Source organism: Lepisosteus oculatus, chromosome 3 (genome assembly GCF_040954835.1).
Source record: "Lepisosteus oculatus isolate fLepOcu1 chromosome 3, fLepOcu1.hap2, whole genome shotgun sequence".
Classification (NCBI taxonomy): domain Eukaryota; kingdom Metazoa; phylum Chordata; class Actinopteri; order Semionotiformes; family Lepisosteidae; genus Lepisosteus; species Lepisosteus oculatus.
The window spans coordinates 39,485,253-39,506,177 of NC_090698.1; the positions used below are offsets into that span (position 1 = coordinate 39,485,253).

Sequence of the window (20,925 nt, forward strand, 5' to 3'; positions counted from 1 at the left end):
ATGGTTTAAGAAAGCAGAAGTGGGACATTTTGACCATTCAATATACAGTATATGTACCATACAGGGTATAAATGAACAGAACTGAAATCCTTAAATAATAATAATAATAATTGCTTACATTTATATAGCGCTTTTCTGGACACTCCACTAAAAGCTCTTTACAGGTGGGGACTCCCCTCCACCACCACCAATGTGCAGCATCCACCTGGATGATGCGACGGCAGCCATAGTGCGCCAGAACTCTCACCACACATCAGCTATCAGTGGGGAGGAGAGCAGAGTAATGAATCCAATTCATAGATGGGGATTATTAGGAGGCCATGATTGGTAAGGGCCAATGGGAAATCTGGGAGTTTTAATGACCACAGAGAGTCAGGACCTCGGTTTTACATCTCATCCGAATGATGGCGCCTGTTTACATTATAGTGTCCCCATCACTATACTGGGGCATTAGGACCCTCATGGACCGCAGGGTGAGTGCCCCCTGCTGGCCCCACTAACACCTCTTCCAGCAGCAACCTTAGTTTTTCCCAGGAGGTCTCCCATCCAGGTACTGACCAGACTCACACCTGCTTAGCTTCAATGGGTTGTCAATTGTGAGTTGTAGGGTGATATGGCTGCTTTAGACTGAATAAAGAAGGCTTCAATCTGATTTTTCAGAGAAGAGTTATTCATTTTCCTGAATGGAACAGGCAAAGTCAATCTAAACTGCTGGACCCTGTGCCAGCTCCAGTAATTTTAAAATATGTTGAAAGAAGAAATAGTATCAACCTCAAAAACATGACTAGGTAGTTTTTTCCAGATTTCCACAACCCTATATCCAAGTGCCTCTCCTGCTCTTTATTATAAAGACACTTTGCCTTTGTTTCTATTTGGGTTGTCTGGTTCATTTTTATTGTTGATTCTGAAACATTCTTGGGATAACATTGATCAAACCATGACTATTTGAGGTGAAGTGAATACCTCCATGAATGCCAAATTGGCCAGTTAATCCATTGCATGGTGCTCTTTCAGGTCCTGTAACGTTATCTTCTGTTCACTTTGTCAAGGCAGAAATGGATTTGCATAACTGTAGTGTAGATTGTGGTAGTACTCCACAATATTCTTCAGGCATGAAGTCCAAATCACAGGCTTAAAGACCTTGAATAACTCATTGTTATCCACACTTAGTAACTTTATTACTAATAGCCTTGCACAGATCAGATGTCAGAAATGGAAAAACTGTGAAACATACTTCTTTAAATAAACTTAATTGTGGTTTGATATATTTGAGACATGATAACAAGAAGCCAGAATACAGAATTAAATGCCAATTACTGTTGCTACATCTGTTATTTACATTAAATATGTTGACCTCCAGATGTGAGGAATATACTCACAGTCACATATTGAGGATATGAATTCTCATTATTTTCTACAGAAATCTCAAAATACTTTCACATGTAGTCTTGTTAACCCCAAAGAGAAGTTCCTAGTCCACTGTCACTCTGAATCACTGAGTAATTACTGGGAGTCTCTTGTATTTTATCACTTATGTAAGACCTTCTAGACTGGCTGTTTGAACTGTTTCTTATTGTTGTATTGACCTGAACTAATATATAAGACTATAAGAGTATTTGATATTTATTAATTAGCTAATGCACATGCTAATGAAAATGTGAAAAGGGTACAATACTGTACAATCACCTTAGAATAGAGCACTTGAACATAACACTACGCAGACTATTTCACAAACAGCATCAAACACGTCTTTCATGGGTCCTTGCATAGAGAGACAGATGTATTGAATAAAACACTGAAGAAACTTCACCACTGCTGGTGCCACTCAAAACCCTTTAGATGACAATGGAGGAAGCAGGTTTGGTTAGGTATTGCTTTACAGCAATGAGCTTATCTGACTTCTTGGTTCTAGACATGTAAGAATTGCTTTCTAGAATACTACCATTAAGGCTCCCCTGAATTGAGTAAATCTTGATATTAAACAATAAAATTATTGTCACAAAATCTGAAATATAAAATATAAAACAGTGTTTGCAAACCTTTGTTCTAGAGAGTTCTATGTGCAAAGTAAGTTGATGAATACACAAATACATATCCCTATAATATTAAGACATTAAAAAAATCTATACAAATCCTCTGTGTTGGCAAGGAGATTTACAGATTTTTGGAAACTTAAATTCAAATATCAAGGCAATGAAAAAAGATTTCTAAACAGTTACACAAAAGAGAAAAATAAACTAAAGCTGTAAATCATTTTTTTAGTATTAGTAAAATATTTTCTATAAAAATGCTTTGGAATTACACATTTCAGTTCATCGAGATTGGTTAATGCAAGCAGACAATCCCTGCAAATACAATCATTCCAAACTCCCAACAATGCCTTGTATAAATTAGCTCACCTAAAGCACTCACCTTTCACTCATTATGATACAGATATTTACCTGAACGCTACTTAAAGGTAGCTTTAAAAGCTATACACTCAAGATGAATGTAGAATATTGCTGCTTTTAAATTTATGGGACTGCTTGTATTGCCCTGTGTCATTCTATGTCTGAAGCATTTCTTTATGGATGTTTTAGTGTATCCATGGACAATGCAATGATGAGTCAGTACAAGCTCTCTCCTTCCTGTACTAGAGGAATGTATCTTTTGTGACTCAGGAGTCCATACTGAGAAGTATGATTTTCAAAACTGGCAATGTAGCACACAGATGTTTTGGGGCACATGGCTATCATACAGAGAGACATAAATCTCTGCTTAAGTTGTGCCATAGCTCACTGGAGATGAGCTCTCAAATCTAGAATGTTGGTGCTCCAGAAGCACAGCTCCAGCAGATACTCATGAAATGCAAAATTCAACATACACATTTCCAAATTAAATAAGCCTACAATATACTTGAAGCACCAAAAAAACCTGTTGATATGCTGCACAGGCTGCCAGGGTGAACTGCAGAACCAACAAAAAAGGGCACACAAGAGGATTGTCAGGCAAATTTCATATGTCAGAAGTTTATTAACTTTTCTAAAAGCACCTTTAATAAACACCACTAGTGTACATTAGGCTTTGTTAATTGTGAATTTGCAAAACTGTAAAAATTTCCAAATGACAGGAAAATATACTGTCCATTAAAACTACCAAAACATTTTCCAATGAATCTGTGTAAAACTGTGTCAAAAAAGTTTGTGATAACATAATGGATTATTAAAGATGGTGCTAAAACATTTCATAATCATCTGGTTTTGCTTTGACAGAAATTTTTAAGTGTTTGCATTTAGGTTGTAGAAACAGTATCGGTGGAATACTGCATTTATCTCTTTAAAACAAAAAGTTACATTTTCATTCCAAGTTGACTAGTGATAATTAAAACACCTAATTTATTCAACCCTGGACTCTTGTCACTTGCACCATGGTATTTTAATGAAAATCCCCATGTCCTTGTTAGCAAAATCACTCTCTGCTCACCATGTTGTTTTTGTCACTGGATGAAACCAAATGATAACAATAGTTTTCTCATTAAACTGCAAAAAAATATATGAATCTAGAACAATTATTATAAAAATCACATTTTTCATTTCTTCTATTAAAATAATTTACTCTGTGATAGTGTGAACATGTTTTCCTATGAAAACCGAGCAACAAAAAACTAAATGAGAATTGGTTTCTAGGTTATCTAACTGTAAAGCCATCTGAATTTGTTTTTGATGCAATCAAACAGAAATTTGTAAGACAGGCCCTATAATACCCTAATAATGATAATGATACCCTATGATATGATACCCTATACAGTATATACAGTATCACTGTATGCATATTGGATCTGAGATCTAGAAAACTGTCAGTGTATATCATAGAGTTGGACAGATAAATATCCATAAAATGTAAGTTGCACTGTATATTCACATCCAACACATTTATTATGATAAAAGTACAATTTCTACTTTGTACTGTCTTTTTGTGTCTACAGATTCACCTCAGGAGATCAGTAAATGATGTTGTTGATGTCCTTGGTCCCCAGAAATATCATTATTTGTTAAATCTATTGATTCAAAGTATTAGAAACACAATCGTTTGTACAAAGCTGACAAAATGACTAATTCTGATTTATTGTAAAATACTCACTCTCAACATTGGTCCATTCTGGAACACATGTGGTTCATCACATACCACACAATATTCATTAAGTACTGGTATTCTCTGTTCAGCATATTCCATGGTCTAAAGGCAAACGAAAATATAGATGTTTTTTAACAATTAATATTTATAAAGTTAAGGCTAGTTCAAGAAGCATCATTACTAGAACTTACCTGAACAAGAAAGCCTCGATCTCTCACTGGGATTGACTTTGCTCCACAGTTTGGCTACAATGATAATGATAATATTCTCAGTCTTAAAATTGTACGACTAACGTAAATGAGGCAGATTTAGGTTCCTGTAGAAATGTCAACACACTATACATGAGATATTGATCACCACCTTCTTCATTCACTTCTTGAACTACTCTCTCACTACTCTCCGTAAAATGTAATAAAATAACTAAATATATAAACCAAACATTACAAATAACAAATGAATCTAAAATATACATCTGCAAAAATACACATCTTCTGTAGTATTATCAATTTGAGCAAGATTGAAAAATTCAGCACACTATTATTTAGTTACATTACACTTAGCGAAGACCAATTAAGACAGTGAGTTATTATTATTTAAAGGAGCACATTTACCAAATTATCGACTTTAAAACATGTTATACCGCAAAATGTAAACTAAAGTGTAGTTACAGTAATGGCTTTTGCTGAACTGGTGTAAACTTAAACAGGATATTTCAAACTTTTGTCCCAATCGATGGCGAAAACACGTTTAATTTTTGGGACAATGCTCTTTTTCAATTCTAATTAAACTTACTTTTTATTAGGGAAAATAAAAAAAAATCTTAGTTGTTTTCAAGAAAAACAAAATATTACCCATTTCCAAGAATTTCCAAATTACATTATGCTAAAAATCACAATAACTCCCTGATGGAATATGTATAAGCATGAACATGATAAGCCAAATACTTCCCAGTTCCACAATCAAATGTCTGAAACATATAGCATCTTTGTGTTTCAGTACTTACAGTTGGCTGAGAGGACAAAGATGGCGCTAGCATGCCAATAAGCCCTGAGGTAAGAGAGAGTCGCCTGCCCTCAGAAACAGGCTCCTTGAAGAGCTCGGTTTTGCCCATTTTGGTGTTGCTGGAGTAGGACCGGCTTAACAACTTGTGGTGCTTAAGTCCGTCCAGTTCCTCTGTCCGAATAGTGCTTGAGCAAGATCTGCTCAGGAGCTTGTGGGGCTTAAGGTTGCTGTTGTGCTCACATCTGGGATCTCCTGAACATGATCTTGGTAGAAGTTTATGAGGCTTCAAAGAGGCACAATCATCCTGCTTCAAAGAGGCAGAACAGGGCCGGTTCAGGAGTTTGTGGGGTTTCAAGGCCACTGTCTGCTCAGCCCTTGGGTCACTTGATAAAGAGCGCCCCAGAGGTTTATGGGACTTGTTAGCAATTCCATCTTCTGCCTTAACTGTACTTGAACAAGTCCTGCGCAACAGTTTATGAGACTTTGACACTCCATCTTGTTCTGCCTTCAATTTTGTTTTACTCTTTCCACATCCAGGCGGAGGATAGCTTGGTGATCTGGAATTGCATGATATAAAAGAGAAAAAAAAGTTCCACTTTTACAGAAGTTCCCTGCTGAAACTAGTGGTTCATCTGGTTGAACTATATCTCAGTTTTTATTAATTGTTTTTTAAATTATAAGTGGACTGAGAGCGTATGTTTCTCCCAGCTAGTACATCATGCTAGTAGTACATCATAGGGTTACTCTCAGCAATGCTAGAATTCATTTATACGGCTGAGTGGACTAGAGGCAAGCTCGAAGGCAAAACAATGTCCACAGTTGGAACATGAACCCAAAACTACCACCCTTCACAGCCCCAAATGGTAATCATTAACACTATATTAATAAATATTGAGGATAAACATACAAAAGGAATGATAAACAAGAAGTCATTTTAACACATTCTGAATGTGTTAAAATTATTTTGTCTTGGGCTGCATTACTACCCATTACCTAACCATGTTTTCTGTGTTGCTTGTTATTCCATAATTATAATTTCATGCTTAAAAGATTATTTCCCATAAAAGATATGTCACCACTGCAAACCTCCACTGAGATTCATTCATGGACACAGATTAAATTAGCCTGTTGAATTTAGCAAAGCCACAAAGAGAGAACAGTCGGCAACACAAAGCTATCACAGTCTGCAGTGTCTTTTGTATCAGGCTTTACACTGTCTGGCTTTTGATATTGAGATTAGTACTTTTGTTTGTTCATGGATCACAAGGCCTAAAACTAAAAACAAAATTTACACCTCCTGCAAAAAATCATACTTGCTTTTCTCCAGAGAGCTTTCATCGATGCTTGTAGATGTGACAAAAATGAGATTCTGAATAGTGTTAAACAACTTAAATATGCTGTAATTTTGTAAACAATATACAATTAAATAATTTTTAGAAAATATGCAAAATGCACTAAAATATTCTCATTAAATATTTTCAACTGTTGCCTGAAAGATATTTTGAAAGATATAATTAAAGCAAAGCTTTAAATGTATAAAACAGAATATTAGTACATTAAATATCTTTACCTGCGCAGAGTTGAAAAGATGTGCAGAGGAGACTTCACTTTCTTATCTGTCTGTTTTTTGCTATGTGGGCAATTTATCTTTTCTTTACTTTGATGCTTCCATTGCTGAGTGACAAATGTCTGCATTATCCTTAAAAAAATACATAATGATATTTTATATTGTTTAATAATGTTTTACATAATGTCATTTACATGACTAACATATAGATACATAGAATTTGATTTCTTAATGCTGACAAACACTACAGCTCCAAATGCCTTTTGTTATTATTGGTACTGGTACATCTAAATATTGGTCCATTTACTGTATATATATGAAGAAAATATTTTATTCCTCTCATAAATATAAATATGCTTATGTGCACCACAATGTGTAAAATATAGTAATGAAAGCAAAAGGCGGTGCTGTGTCAACATTATGGTAGTACTGTACATTAATTGTTTATGAATTACATTAGGATATAAGGCAACCAAAGATAAATAATTCTTTAAACCTCAGTCACACTACGGTAAATACAAGTGATCCTGTAAGATAATTAGCAGCTTTTTTCTAGGGTATATTTAAGAATGAGAATAAGGTCTGCACAAATGGGATATCATCAAATAAAAAGACAGAAAGATAGACTTTCTTACTTAAACCACAACAATTCCACAGACCACATATGAGGACTATTATTACTATTATGTCTAATATGCATTGAACCATAATTCATATCATTCTTTTAACGCATCATTCGATTTTGCCAAGGCACAGAAATGCAAAATATATGTTTTTAAATATGCCAGGGTTCCCTGGTTTCTTCACATCGCCCAAAGGCATACTGGTAGGTTGATATTCTGCTGTAAATCTGACCCTGGTGTGTAAATGTATGTGGTCTTGTGTTTGTATCTGTGTGTGCCCTAAAATGGACTGGCGTTCCATCCAAGGTGATCTTGTTTTGCACCTGTTGCTTGCCAGGTTACACTCCCCTACCACCCTGTACTGGATAATGTGGGTCAGAAAATGGATGAATGGTTGAATCCAACAATATTGGATAATTTTGAAACCATGCTTTCTAACTTGGTAACAAAGATAATTTTCTGCATAAATCATGCATAAACTTACTTTTTCAACTGATGTCCGAGTCCAAACCTCTCCTTTGTAGAGACCTGGAATACATCAACTGTCGGAACTGAAAATAGAGAAGTCATTATTGTTTAAACACAATATTCAGGATACAATATTTAGGAAGAATCCTCATTTAAGGATCACCTAGCACAAGGATACATTTTAATGGATTTTTTATGTTTAATTAAGCAAGCTGAGCAAGTCCATTAAACATCGATCGAACATGAAAACTTTTATTATTAAGTGAAATTTTCATGTTATTGAAATTTTCAATAGTTCAGATTCAAAATGCAATCTGAAAGTGCAGTTTTAGGGAGCTACAGAAACATTTAAATGTAATATTTAAAAACCTACTATATAGTATATAACACACTGGGATAAGTTTCACTAGGTATTCCATAATGACAAGCATCTGTGTATTATGGACTCATTGACAAATCTTTATGGGCAACTTTCAATTATATTTTAAACTTTTAACATAAATTAATCCATTAATTAATTAATCCAATCCTGAAATTTAAAGGGTTAAAATTATAATTAATAATAAGGCTTGCAGGTATAAAAAATGAACACAGGATCCAGAACATTATTAACTGAAAACATTTTTAAAAAACATTCTCTAACCTGGGCCATTCAAATACTGGGTGAGTGAACAATGTAACCGTACTATCACAGGCTCTTTCCTGATTACATCCCAGGCAAGAGCAATTTCTTCCTGTTAAAAACAAATAATTGAAAGCATTTTAAACAGGTACAGTATGCTGAATATGAAACGTTTCAGTAACATGAAAAATCTCAGTCAGTTCTCCTTTGCTCAAGAACACCACCTAAAACATATTCTTGACACAAACTGGAAATCTAAACGTGTTATCCATACTGCTTTAATATCAATTGCAATTTGATCTTTACACTAACATATTTTATAGTATGTGCAAGTAAAGTTGATTCCAAATATCACTACAGATGAAAAAAAAAAATATATAACTTACATCTAGGAAACTGACATCAATATGCAAATCAATGTCAACATCGTCAATTGCACCATATTCCCTGGAAAACAAAAACATTTAAAATAAAGTATTGTTTCATGTAGAAAGACTTTGCAGAAAGCATCGTTTTAATATTTTTAGAAAAACTATAATGTTGCAGAAGTATGTTGGTAAGAAAGTAGTGTAATTTGGTGCAGATGTGGCATTTGCTCAAATGGCAGAGGGAGTAAGAGCTTAGCCAAGGGATCCTTGATGAAGTGGAAGCTGAGGTAGATTGAGCCAAGGAGCTGTTGCACATGGGGACAGGGGATGTGAAGTGAATGTCAGGAAAGGTCAGCATGCCACCTGTATTTACATACAATTGGCTACTCAGCAAATGTGCATTTCTAATGTTCAGCACCTGCATCATCACTTGCACTACACTTGTGACACAAAGTGGAAGCAAAGATAAAACATGCTAAAAGTCATAGTCGATATTTTTACCACCACTGTGTTTCCTAGTTAAACTATGTTAGCATTTTTCTAATTAATGTAAATTATCACTTTACATTTTAAGTTATATCAGAACACCTTCAAGTTATCTGGTGTTGTTATCAGACAAGCTGAAAGCATGCTTTCTCATATGACAAACGTTTTTTTTATTTTTGAATAATCAGAAAACAGAATTAGATTAAAAAGTTTAAGACCTATTCAATTAAGAAGACTTTTTAAATCTGAATTCATTGCACAATTCAGTGCAAGAAGGGATGATTCAAAATGGATCCAGATCCACCTGAAGCAAATATATAACAAGGGACTCCCTATAAGTACTTTTGCACATATTTTATTCAAGACAAGGTTTAAAAGAGCAAAAGCAGTGTTTGAAGATTTCATAAAATCAAACATTTATATTGACACACATTTATATTAAGAGAAAAGGTAGCAATTCAATTCTGCATCATACATTTCTAACCACTTGGAAAATTATATTGTGATTTTTTCTGTACTGACATCTTCAACCTGTCCTTGGCCCAGGCCACTGTACCTAGCTGCTTCAGGACAACCACCACCATGCCAGCCAAAAAAATCAGCACCCACATGCCTGAACGACTACCCCCCTATTGCACTCACCCCCATCATAATGAAGTGCTTTGAAAAACTACTTATTCCACACATTAAAGCCTGCATTCCAAAACCACTTGATCCTCTCCAGTTTGCCTATCGCACAAACCACTCCATGCAATCTTTATAGCTTTACATTACGTTGAAACTGATGTAAGGGAACATGGTGGACTGGAGGTGAAAGATGTAAATGTTCTCATTCTATTTAATCTAGACATGTAATCTTCAAGACTGCCAAGTTCTTTGCTGTACTGCCAAATTCAGCACAAACACCATCATCAAGTATGCTGACAATACCACAGTCATAGGCCCGATTACTGACAATGATGAGACAGGGAGGAGATAAAACAACTTGCAGACTGGTGCCGAACCAACGACCTATGTCTCACCATCAGCAAGACCAAAGAGCTGATCTTTGACTTCAGGAAACAAGGAAAAGTCCACTCCCCCATCTACATTGAAGGGTCTGCGGTGGAGATGGTGAATAACTTCAAATTCCTAGGTGTACACGTCTCTAAGGAACTCACACGGGCACTCAACACCTCCAGTCTCATCAAGAAGGCACAACAGCGGCTGTACTTTCTGAGAAGCTGAAGAAAATACGCCTGCATCCACAGATCCTTACCAACTTCTACAGATGTACGGTGAAGAGCATACTGACCAGCTGTATCAGAGCCGCATCTGACCAAAAGACTCTGCAGTGAGTGGTCAAAACTGCTCAACACATCATCGCCAGTGCCATACATCCAGGAAATATACAACACCAGAAGTCTGAAAAAAGCCATTGAAATTATGTCTGACCCCACTCACCCCAGTCATAACTTGTTTGTCCCCCTACCATCTGGCAGAAAGTTCCGGACGCTCCTGTCGCAAACAACTAGACTCCAAAATAGCTTCTTCCCCAGAGCCATCAAGCTGGTGACACCCCCACTCCCTCCCATCATACTATGATCTCTCCTCACTTCTTCCTGTACCCACAATGACTGTACTCCAACACCACTACATACACGACAACTGAATGTAAGCCGAAATTGTACTTAAAACTGTACTAGTTGTAATATTTATTAATCACCGTATTATTTTTGCACTGTTCACCGAATTACTTTTGCACTGTTTTTGTCCTGTTGTTTTCTTTTCTCTGTTTGCGTATTTACACTGTTTTGATTACACTGTATTGTTATTGTGTTAATGTTTATTGTCTTGTTTTCTGCTTTATTTATATACTGCACCTGAGTGACTAATGAGAAACACTTTTCAGTATACTATGCACCTGTGTTAGTATAATTACAAATAACGTTGAATTGTTGAATTAACCTAGGGTTTTGTTTAATATGGTCATTAAGACATCACTGGAAACGAACATTAAATGATATGATTTGAAATAAAAATACACCTCCTAAAAGACTGCAGCTGGCCATCCCTGGCTACATTATACAAATTAATTTTCTAAATTTATCTAAAATCATGGTATAGTGTTTACAAATTGATAATTTAAAGAAAAAGAGTGTTCAAGTAAAATCCTCTAAAAAATAACACTATACAGGGGAATTATCACAAAGACGGCACCCTTTTCTACCAGAAGTGGCATTCTGAGAAGTAACCACTGAGAAGTAACAGGGTTCTCTACACTGTAAAGTCCTGAGGGAGAAGGTATCCTGTGACAATTTAATTCACACAAAATATTAGACCAGTGCTGCTAAGGGTAAAGAAGAAAACAACGAGGAAACTTTCTGTTCTCCTTCCTTGAGTAAGGGGCATCACTCTATGCTATTTTTCATTTATATTCTATGCCTATCACTGTTAAATTACCTGTAGGAGTGATGCACACATTGCTGCTATCTAAGTTATTTTCAACACAGCTTAGAAGTATCAATGAATTTGTACGTAGGCCATTCCCCACCCTCTCAAATAACTCTTGTCAACAGCAGGCTTATGGTTAAAATGTCATGACAGAATTATTTCACTCTTAATATCACTACATTCAAAGTGTTTTCCAAACACAATGAACAGGAATGCAAAAAGAAAGGAAAGATCTACTTAATAAGCAATCTGGTTTATATCTTTCTAATGTAATTATAGTACTAGTCTGACCATACCGTATCTAATTCTGGAAATGTAGCCTTTACAAAATTGTCACACCTTTTGAACTTACTATCAGATTATGTATTGTAAAATAAAATGAATAATTTGACTTTTTTATTAACACAGTGTTTAGATTTAAAGATGACTTCCCTATAGACAAGAAGAACACTGTAGTATGGCATGCTCTGCGGGCCCCTGTTAAATAACTATCAGTATTGATTGAGCTATTCTTATGTTACAAAGGACATATGTGATAATGGGGGACTTCAGACTGAAAATGTATTAATGTTCAAATGACAGCATATTGTAGATTTGAAGTTCAAGGTGTATAATCTAATAAGGCTTGCTGTGCTAAACCCTGTAACACAAGGACAAATCCAGGGTACCTTTATTATATATACCCAATACACCTGTTAAGATAAGATCAAAATTTTATCTGCTGTTGAGTCTTTGCCTGGTAACATAAAATTCTAAAGGCTAGATCAAGATTGTAATATTTTAGACTTTATCCTCCCTCCATTTCTGATAATAAAAACTTAGAACTAAATAAGTAATGCGAGGAAACATAAAAAGCTGAAGTTGTAGGTTTGCTGGCCTTGGGAATTTACAGGTATGTTTCATGACGAAACACATGAAACACATGATCAGACCCAGGGATTAATTGCTTACATGAAAATAATCCAAACATACCTAGCACATAACATCGAAACAGTGCATGTACTATAGAAGATGAAAAAATTAAATAGCAAAGGCAATGACAAACAATATACTGTATGTTAAAATAAATACAGAGCATATTGAATAATAAAACTAAACTAATATTATATTAAGTTCTTATCGTCAAGATCTAATAATTAGTGTTCTAAGTTTTTGTAGGTAATAACATTTGAGTTGCTGAAGCTAACATATTTCTGTGACTTCCTGGCATTTCACCAGCAGCAAAACACTATGCTTGCCAAAGCAAAAGATAAGGGAGTTTTTTTTTATAAAAGTAAAACACAGTGATAAATTACCATGTCTAAAAACATTGGGATCTAAGAAGGAACATTTACATTCTTCAATTATCAGAACAACATATGCCAAAACATTTGGGTAAAAGGTTTTGGGTAAAATTCAGATTTGGCAATTTTCAGGACTGTCCTGCAATGGAGGAGGCACTACACTTAATATCCTTAATTCCTCAAACATTGATAGATGATCCTTACACATCTTTAAGTTTTTCAGTTTATTATTTTTTTCAGTGTAATCTGTAAGGATTTTATTGCAATATTCTCCAAGATGGTACGAATATGTATCTTTTCAGGTGCATTATGAAGACTGAAAAAAAGTAACTGCAAGAGAAGGAAACCAATGCCACTGGTTTAATACTGCAAGCAGCAGTATCTCGTTCGATGTGCTACTATATATGAAATATCCTTTATTTAAACTTACATACTTAAGATGCACATGCAATACACTTCGGTAAAAAAGACACCTTCTGTATGTGCATGTGATTGCTGAACATCTAAAATGTTTGTACACTAGCATCTAAGAATGGAATGATGAAGATCTATGATACACTTAAAAAAAGGAACAAAAACTGGTAAAATAAGATTTGTGTAATCAAGCATGAAACCTAACTGAAGTAACTGAACTATGTTTCACTGATATTTGAAATTGTAGCTCAGAGTGACTGTTCCTTTCCATTAGGTCACCATGATATAGTCAAACTGTAACCGTTTCTGTTCTTAAATTCTACTCCCTAAATTGTAAAATGTTGAGTTCTTAATAAACATCACCCTTTTTTCCATCTACAGACAATTCAGAACTACACTAAACCAGGGAACTATAAGATTTTTTACTTTTTCCTGAAATGTATTTTGTATACTTTCCAACATCACTACTTTCAACCATTTGGGATCTCATTTAATTTTCAACAATCTTTTGATTTTTGCTGCAAAAGTGTTTTATTATCAGAAAAGAAATATAAGAAACAAATATTACATATATTCATACTAAAGCCTATAAGATATTCTTATATAAATACTGTACATGTAGACAAATAAGTCAACAGAAAAAGAAGCCGAGCTGTCAATATTTGGCTTTTCTAAACTTATTTGCATTTTATAATCCTGGCCCATCCATCTGATTCCAAAACAGATCATTTATATTGCAAAATCATATTGCCATAACAAGACCTCAGAATTGCATGGTGCTCTATCTAAAAAATTCTCATTTGTAATTGTTCTAATGTTATTCAAATAAAATATGCAAAATAATTGTTTGCAACATAAAAATATGGTTGATCTGAAATAAAGTTTGATGTCCTTTGTTTCAGAGAGAAATAATGTTGTACTTTGATTACCCAAGATTGAGCAGAACGCCTGCCCTGATGTCAATATCAAGGTATTAAATCTTTTCATTAAATCAGGACATTAAACTACACCATGGGTGCAGATGCATCACCACAGTGAGTTTGATGAGATGAAAAGTAGATTATATTACTTTTTTTTTTTACAACTGGAGGCATGCACTGGCTCAGTGAGATATTAAAAATGACCAAGGTCCTAAAGCTTAGCAGATTGCTTTCTGGTGTTAATTTGGCTCATTACATTTTACAGACAAATTCCCTGCTGGAAGATGAAGGATTAAGATAAAAGGTTTAACTGAAAGCTTAGAGGCTAAACAACATTTTAGTTCCATCTGTTTAGTAACTAGCATGATGGTAATCATAGTGGCAAAGATGACCTCAGTGGACTTTCTGCACAGAGCTGGGAGACTAGTGGTGTTACGGCAGGTTCTGTGTTCTGCAACCCATAAATCAGCAGCTACACATGGCAAGACAACCAAAGAGAAAGGCTGGAAGCCTGTTCATCCATCACAGCAATGTAGTACGAGAGAAAATGCTGTTGGCTGTCTGGGCACAGAAATAAAAAAGCAGGTTATCACATTCTACATCATTATTCACAGCAGTCACAGCAGAGAGCTATGCTGAAACTCAGTACCTTTCCCAGCTAGCAAGAGCAAGCAGTTTTTTACATTATTTTGTCAACTAATAATTTCATTGCTTTTTTCTGCCATGTCTATATTACGGGACAATCAATATGATATAAAGACAAAGGATACAGTTATCTGCAGCTTTTGGTCTTCCTCATTTATTTTCTTTAATATGTTGTTTAAGGGACACACAGCCATGGTTAAAAACTCAATATACAGTACTTCCATTAAAAACAGCAAACTGTAGTACTGGAGTTTGACAGCTGGTTAGAATTTTGCCGCAGGTATACAGCAGTCAAATGTAACCATGTGTTTTACCTCAAAATTAAATGAGGAAGACCAGAAGCCACAGCTAACTCTATTCTGCATCTTTATTTTCCCTAATTTAACAGTTTTTAATTAATTAACAGTAATGCTACCTGTTACTTCCACCTCTGCCTGAGACTTGTAACAAAGAGTAAACACAATCTAGAGTAAACAGTTTTTTTTTATATTCACTTATCACTTATTAATAGTTTAATTGTTTCTTTCAGCAACAGACCTATAATGAGACATTCAGTTTGATATCTGGGTGTGTAAGACAACACGGCAGAGTGCAACAGACTTTCATTCTGAACAAAACTTAAAACAGGAGACACATATTTACCCCAGAGAGTTGTAGGAGTATGGAACAAACCACCCAGCCATATTGTTGAATCTGATATGCTAACGTCTTTCAAGAAATGGCAGGAAGAGATCCTTTATTGAATTAGTTACTAATTACGAAATGAGCAAGATTACCAACCAGCCACCTCTTATTTGTAACTGCTGTTATGTTCATACAAGTATATGACCTGACACACAAAAAGGTTGTCCCTAAAATGCCTTGTTTATGAAATGTGACATGTGACTATAAAGTTTAAGAAAAGGGTAAAGGAGATAATACACCTCCTTAATAAGGGTGACAAGAGTGGAATATATCTGAAAAATACCTGAAAGGAGGTAAACATTGTTCAAAGGCCACAAAAGATAGCGCTTTAAACTAAATTCTTTTATATAAGTTGTTTGCATGACTAAACAGTGAAAGTAATCCTAACATAGACAATCCTATCTTAACACAGACAGGTCAGGAAGGGATACTGTTTTCCCAAATACAAATATATATATGGTACAGTATATGCAGTAGTGAGCAATCAGACATTCATGTTATGCATGGGCAGTAGTCTGCAGCAGAACTGTCAACTATTTTTGTACATTCATTCCTAATCATCTTTCTTAACTCACTGTACTAGATTAGGTCATACAAGGTGAATTCTTCACAACTTCCTGTCAATCTCATTATTTAATTTTTCAAGTTACTGGGAACACCAATGTATCAATTTTAAATAGTTTTAGTAGTTATTTTTAAATGTCACATGCTATAAAACCAACTCATTTTTATAAACATTTCCATTCTGTTGGCCCTGTCATTGGGTCCATACAATTACACAGTCTGTATGATTTCCCACTAGTCTATACTGTATACGTGACGAGGCTCAGTGCAACAAGCATATTACAGAAGTGTAGAATTGTGCTGTGGTGGAGAACTCGGTCTTTTGGCACAGCACAATACCCGACTGGGGAGTAGCATAGTGAGCCTGCAAGTTACCATGATTTAAAAAAATAATTTGCACAATCATTTCCATTCACAGAGTTCATTATTCAGTAAGTGCAGCATGAATCTTAACAATTCAAGCAAATCCCAAGGCTGGTGTGTTGTGTTTTATTCTATTTCTTACAATTCAGTCCCTGCAAAATAAGTGAATAGGACATAATTAAAATGATATTTTCTAGTGGTACTAATTAAGTTTGACCTGATTGTTACATTTCATTGTAAAATATGAATACTCTGAGAGGTGGATTGGAACCAAACACATTTTTTGCATTTTAATGCCTCTCACAATTTTGAGTATTGTAACATTACCTTGGCACAAAACTTAATCATGCATATCATGTTTTATTAAATAGCACTTGTCATAAAAGAGTAATTTATTTTCCAAAAGTGCATTAAAGCTTAAAACAATGCATGGAACACACTTCTTTAACCTCAGAAATGTTCATTTCAAACAGTTCATGAAGCACTGTGAAATGTTTATGTGCTTATTTGATACATACATTAATGTTATTTAATGTGAATAAATTATACATGTACTGTACATTACATGCAAGGATATGTTCTAATAATCTTTTAGCAGGTTTCATTTTATACACATCGATTGTTTATGTCTTTAGCTCACACCATTAATCCCCATGCTGTCCCGCAGGTGGAGAATGAAGACAGATGACATGTTCCTTGTTACTCATCCAGCAAATCCTTTATGTCCAGCTACTCTCAGCTCTACCCCTGGTGATGCTCTTCCAATTGTGTGCCACTGCTTGGGTAACCACACTCACCATTAGCTAGTAACATGAAGCAAGTCTCAAACCTGCACCTCCTGGGCTATTAAGATCAGTCTACACTTTACACTTACTGTTTGAAAAACTCAGAAGTCCATGAAAATCTTTACCAACCATAGCTGTTTGTCAGAGTCTATTACATTCTTATTTTTACAACACTGCCAACTGAATGATTCAAAAGGCATTTATCACTAATAAAAATGAGTACTGTCTTCCTTCAATTATTAAGATTTATGGGACTTATAGGTCTATATTAGTATATGCAGTATGAGAAACTGATGCAATAAAAAAGCTATATTTTAGGGACAAACCATGTCACTCTATTTTGTTGTAGAAATAATGAGCAAAAGTATGTTTATTATGGTGCAATGATGAAGCTCTAACAGCACATAAAATCCAAACCAATCACATTTGCAATTATTGCTTCTTCTTTATTCTTTAAAATATTCTTATATACTTAAATATTCTTAAAATAATTTAAAAATATCTTGAAATTACTTTGAAAAAATAAATAGCAACATAAAATTATTTCATTCAAATAACACTATTTATTGAATAGGTCTTAAACATCAGTAACATTTACAATCAATTGCTTTTAGAAAAAAAATATTCTCTTAGCAGAAGTTTTAGAGAGAAGAGAAAACTTTTACTTTTTTTGTACCTGAGAGATACTGCATGAGGTCCATATATTTCTCTCACTGCTGCTAAATCAGCCTCAAGCTGTGGATGCTTGTGGAGTTCTCCATCATAGTTAACCTGGAAAAGAGACGGGAGATGAGATGACTGATGACGTTTCTACCTTAAAGTTACAAACCCTCCACACACACAAAAAACGCAACATGTGTAATTGAAATTGGCTAATTGTTTAAAACTCTTAAACTGCACTTCCTGTCCTAGCAGAGGATTAAAACAATAACAGTGTTTTAGTAAGCTTAAACAGAGCATGAATAGTTTTTAGTTATATACAGCACAGAGAACAGATAAGTTTGAAGCATTCTTAGCCTCATTTGTAAAAATTACAAAAGATTGTATAGAGCTACAACATCAGTGCAGATATTACAGTTATTCAAAGTGCAACATTTATTTACCACCTATATCCATCTATACACAATACAGAAACCACCATCACAGCCTTGATTGATGCACTGCTGGAAAAAACTCTTAATGTACGGATTACATCTTGCCATCTTACTACAGATCTTACTGGTCATTTTTGTTCTGGTTTGTTATTGTCTTGAACTATCAATGATCTGTTTTTCTTGCCACATATCCAGCCCTTTGAAATTTTAGTCCCTCCACTTTCACGATGATGTCACACACTGTCAGTTCCGCGGTAACACTATAGCTGCATTGCTGAAGAACCTTATGTTCCAGAAAGCTCACATCATAATAAGCACTGATACAGCGGGAATTAGGAGGTTAAAGGGAAGATGATAAGACTATCATGATTAACAATTTGGTACATTGTTGTTATTTAAAATGCTATTTTATAAAATCCATTAAATTTTATCAACTGCACTGCACAAGCGCAGTATTCCTTCATTTTGTCACTGTTGGCAAGAATAGTCCGCAGCATGGACTCGGCAAATTCAGCTGTGCAAATGACACCATATTCTCTTGCTCCTCTCACACCACTTTTTCACATCACATTTTTGTTCCACAGTAATAACTATCTTTTTCTTCAGTACCACTACCACCACCAGAATGCTTCACATCCTTGCCACTCGTTATTTTAATCAATAAATCAATTACTGCACAAAACAAAAAAAATATACGTGGTATATCACAGTCCATGATAACATGGGAGATATGTATAGAAGCTGAATAAAGACTGACAATCTCAGGCAGAAATATGGTCCAGTTTACTGTGACTAGATTCTGTATTATTGTTTATACTCTAATTCATGCCTGCATTGTAAAAAAAAAAATACAATTATTAATAAATTCTGTTCTATACAATTTGCACTGTGGAAATGTATTACAGCAGAACTGAATGCTCTAACTAGGTTCTTACACATTCATTTTACAACATTCCATGCTTTTTGGATCATACAATTTTCTGTGAGTATAGATGTATTTAATCTATGGTATTTTATACATACATTGGATTCAGAGTACAACTTCACATCTATATGTTATTGCAAGCACTACATAAAGGTTGAAGTGTTTAAAACATTCCTTCAAGCCATCAGGTAATTTTCACATTTAGAAACACACACAGTCTTCTAAATCCAAAGCACCCCAATTCTTCTGTTTTTTTGGACAGCTGTTTTCTGTCAATTATATTGATTAATCCAAATACATGGAAGTGCTGTTCCCTTTTGGCTTTGGGAAATATTTTGGAGTTGGCCTGTTCAAAGAAATGAATAGTTAATAATATAATGAATAATTTATGGATAAGCTGCAGAATGTATCAATTAAATCTACTACACATACAAAGAGGATCATGGAGTACAGTATTTAGTTTTCATTATACCATTGTTTTTCATTTACTTTATTAAGCATCCTGTGTACTGCACATACTGTGCAACAAACATACAGATACGCAACTTAGACCTTTATTCATACTGCAGTAATCATTGTTTTTCCTATCCTGCTACGTATGGGAAAACTGTCATTTTTCATGGTGAAAGACAGTGAAAAATGAGTCACAGAAAACTCTAATCAGCAAGAATTCTAAAAAAAATAGCTGTATAATAAGTTCTCTGTTGCGCTTTTTCAGATTCTGGATTATTTAGGGTAATTCACCATGATGCCAAAAGTCTTAATTGCATTCAGCAAGACAATTATTAATGTGCCTTCTGTATACCTTAATATTGCAAGTTCCCATAGGTAAACTTTTGCAAATTATATTTTTGCAATGTATTGCACCTGCTATTCAAAATATGTCTCCATTACAGAAAATTCAGGTGATTGGTCTGTTTGCTCCAAATATATGCACCGTAAAAAAGATCACTTTGACAGATCACTGACCAAAACAATGACATAATAAATCTGCTGCACTTTGACAATCAACTTTAATTTCGGAAAAATAAAGCTGTTGTATCTTTATATAAAATTGAAATGTGATGTTCAAAAACCACAATGCAATTTGCCTAAATTAAATTACCTAGATCTGATTTACAGAGTTAATAATATATATTATGTAAATTATATAGTTACAAACTGTATATATAATCATCTACTGTATATTCATATAGATACACATTACCTACAGTACCACTTCACATGCTTAGATGTTTTTTTAAATGTCTTGTGCGTGGAATTAAGGTGAAGTTAAAAAGGATCATTTTTGCAATTAAGTACTGATAAAACAGTCCAAGCTATTAAATTTAAGAGTCTCAGGAGAATTATAAGAAATGAGTAGATACCAGTGGAAAAACCTATGTTACTGTTACAAACTGTAAGCAGTCCATCACAATTGATTTAAATTTATTAAATCAGCAGTCACTTGCCACATATTGCTATAAGAATTGCTGAAGTCAAAAACAGGATGAGAAGATAGTAAAGTCAGTAACTCTGCAGAGTCTTTACATAGCATAAGAGATGGATATGTGATGTCAGTGGGGG

At 34.6% G+C, this 20,925-nt stretch overlaps 1 protein-coding gene across 1 annotated transcript in view; it reads right to left on the reverse strand.

Moving 5' to 3' along the window:
* The window catches only part of parp8 (poly (ADP-ribose) polymerase family, member 8), a 104,494-nt gene that overhangs the window by 22,840 nt on the left and 60,729 nt on the right, over positions 1 to 20,925 (reverse strand). Inside the window, exons 7-14 of the mRNA XM_015365111.2 lie at positions 18,017 to 18,111; positions 8,782 to 8,842; positions 8,417 to 8,507; positions 7,790 to 7,856; positions 6,686 to 6,814; positions 5,117 to 5,672; positions 4,305 to 4,358; positions 4,120 to 4,215 (exon numbers count right to left, since the gene is read on the reverse strand). Coding sequence (XP_015220597.1) covers positions 4,120 to 4,215; positions 4,305 to 4,358; positions 5,117 to 5,672; positions 6,686 to 6,814; positions 7,790 to 7,856; positions 8,417 to 8,507; positions 8,782 to 8,842; positions 18,017 to 18,111 — 1,149 coding nt within the window. The remainder of the gene's footprint in view (positions 1 to 4,119; positions 4,216 to 4,304; positions 4,359 to 5,116; positions 5,673 to 6,685; positions 6,815 to 7,789; positions 7,857 to 8,416; positions 8,508 to 8,781; positions 8,843 to 18,016; positions 18,112 to 20,925) is intronic.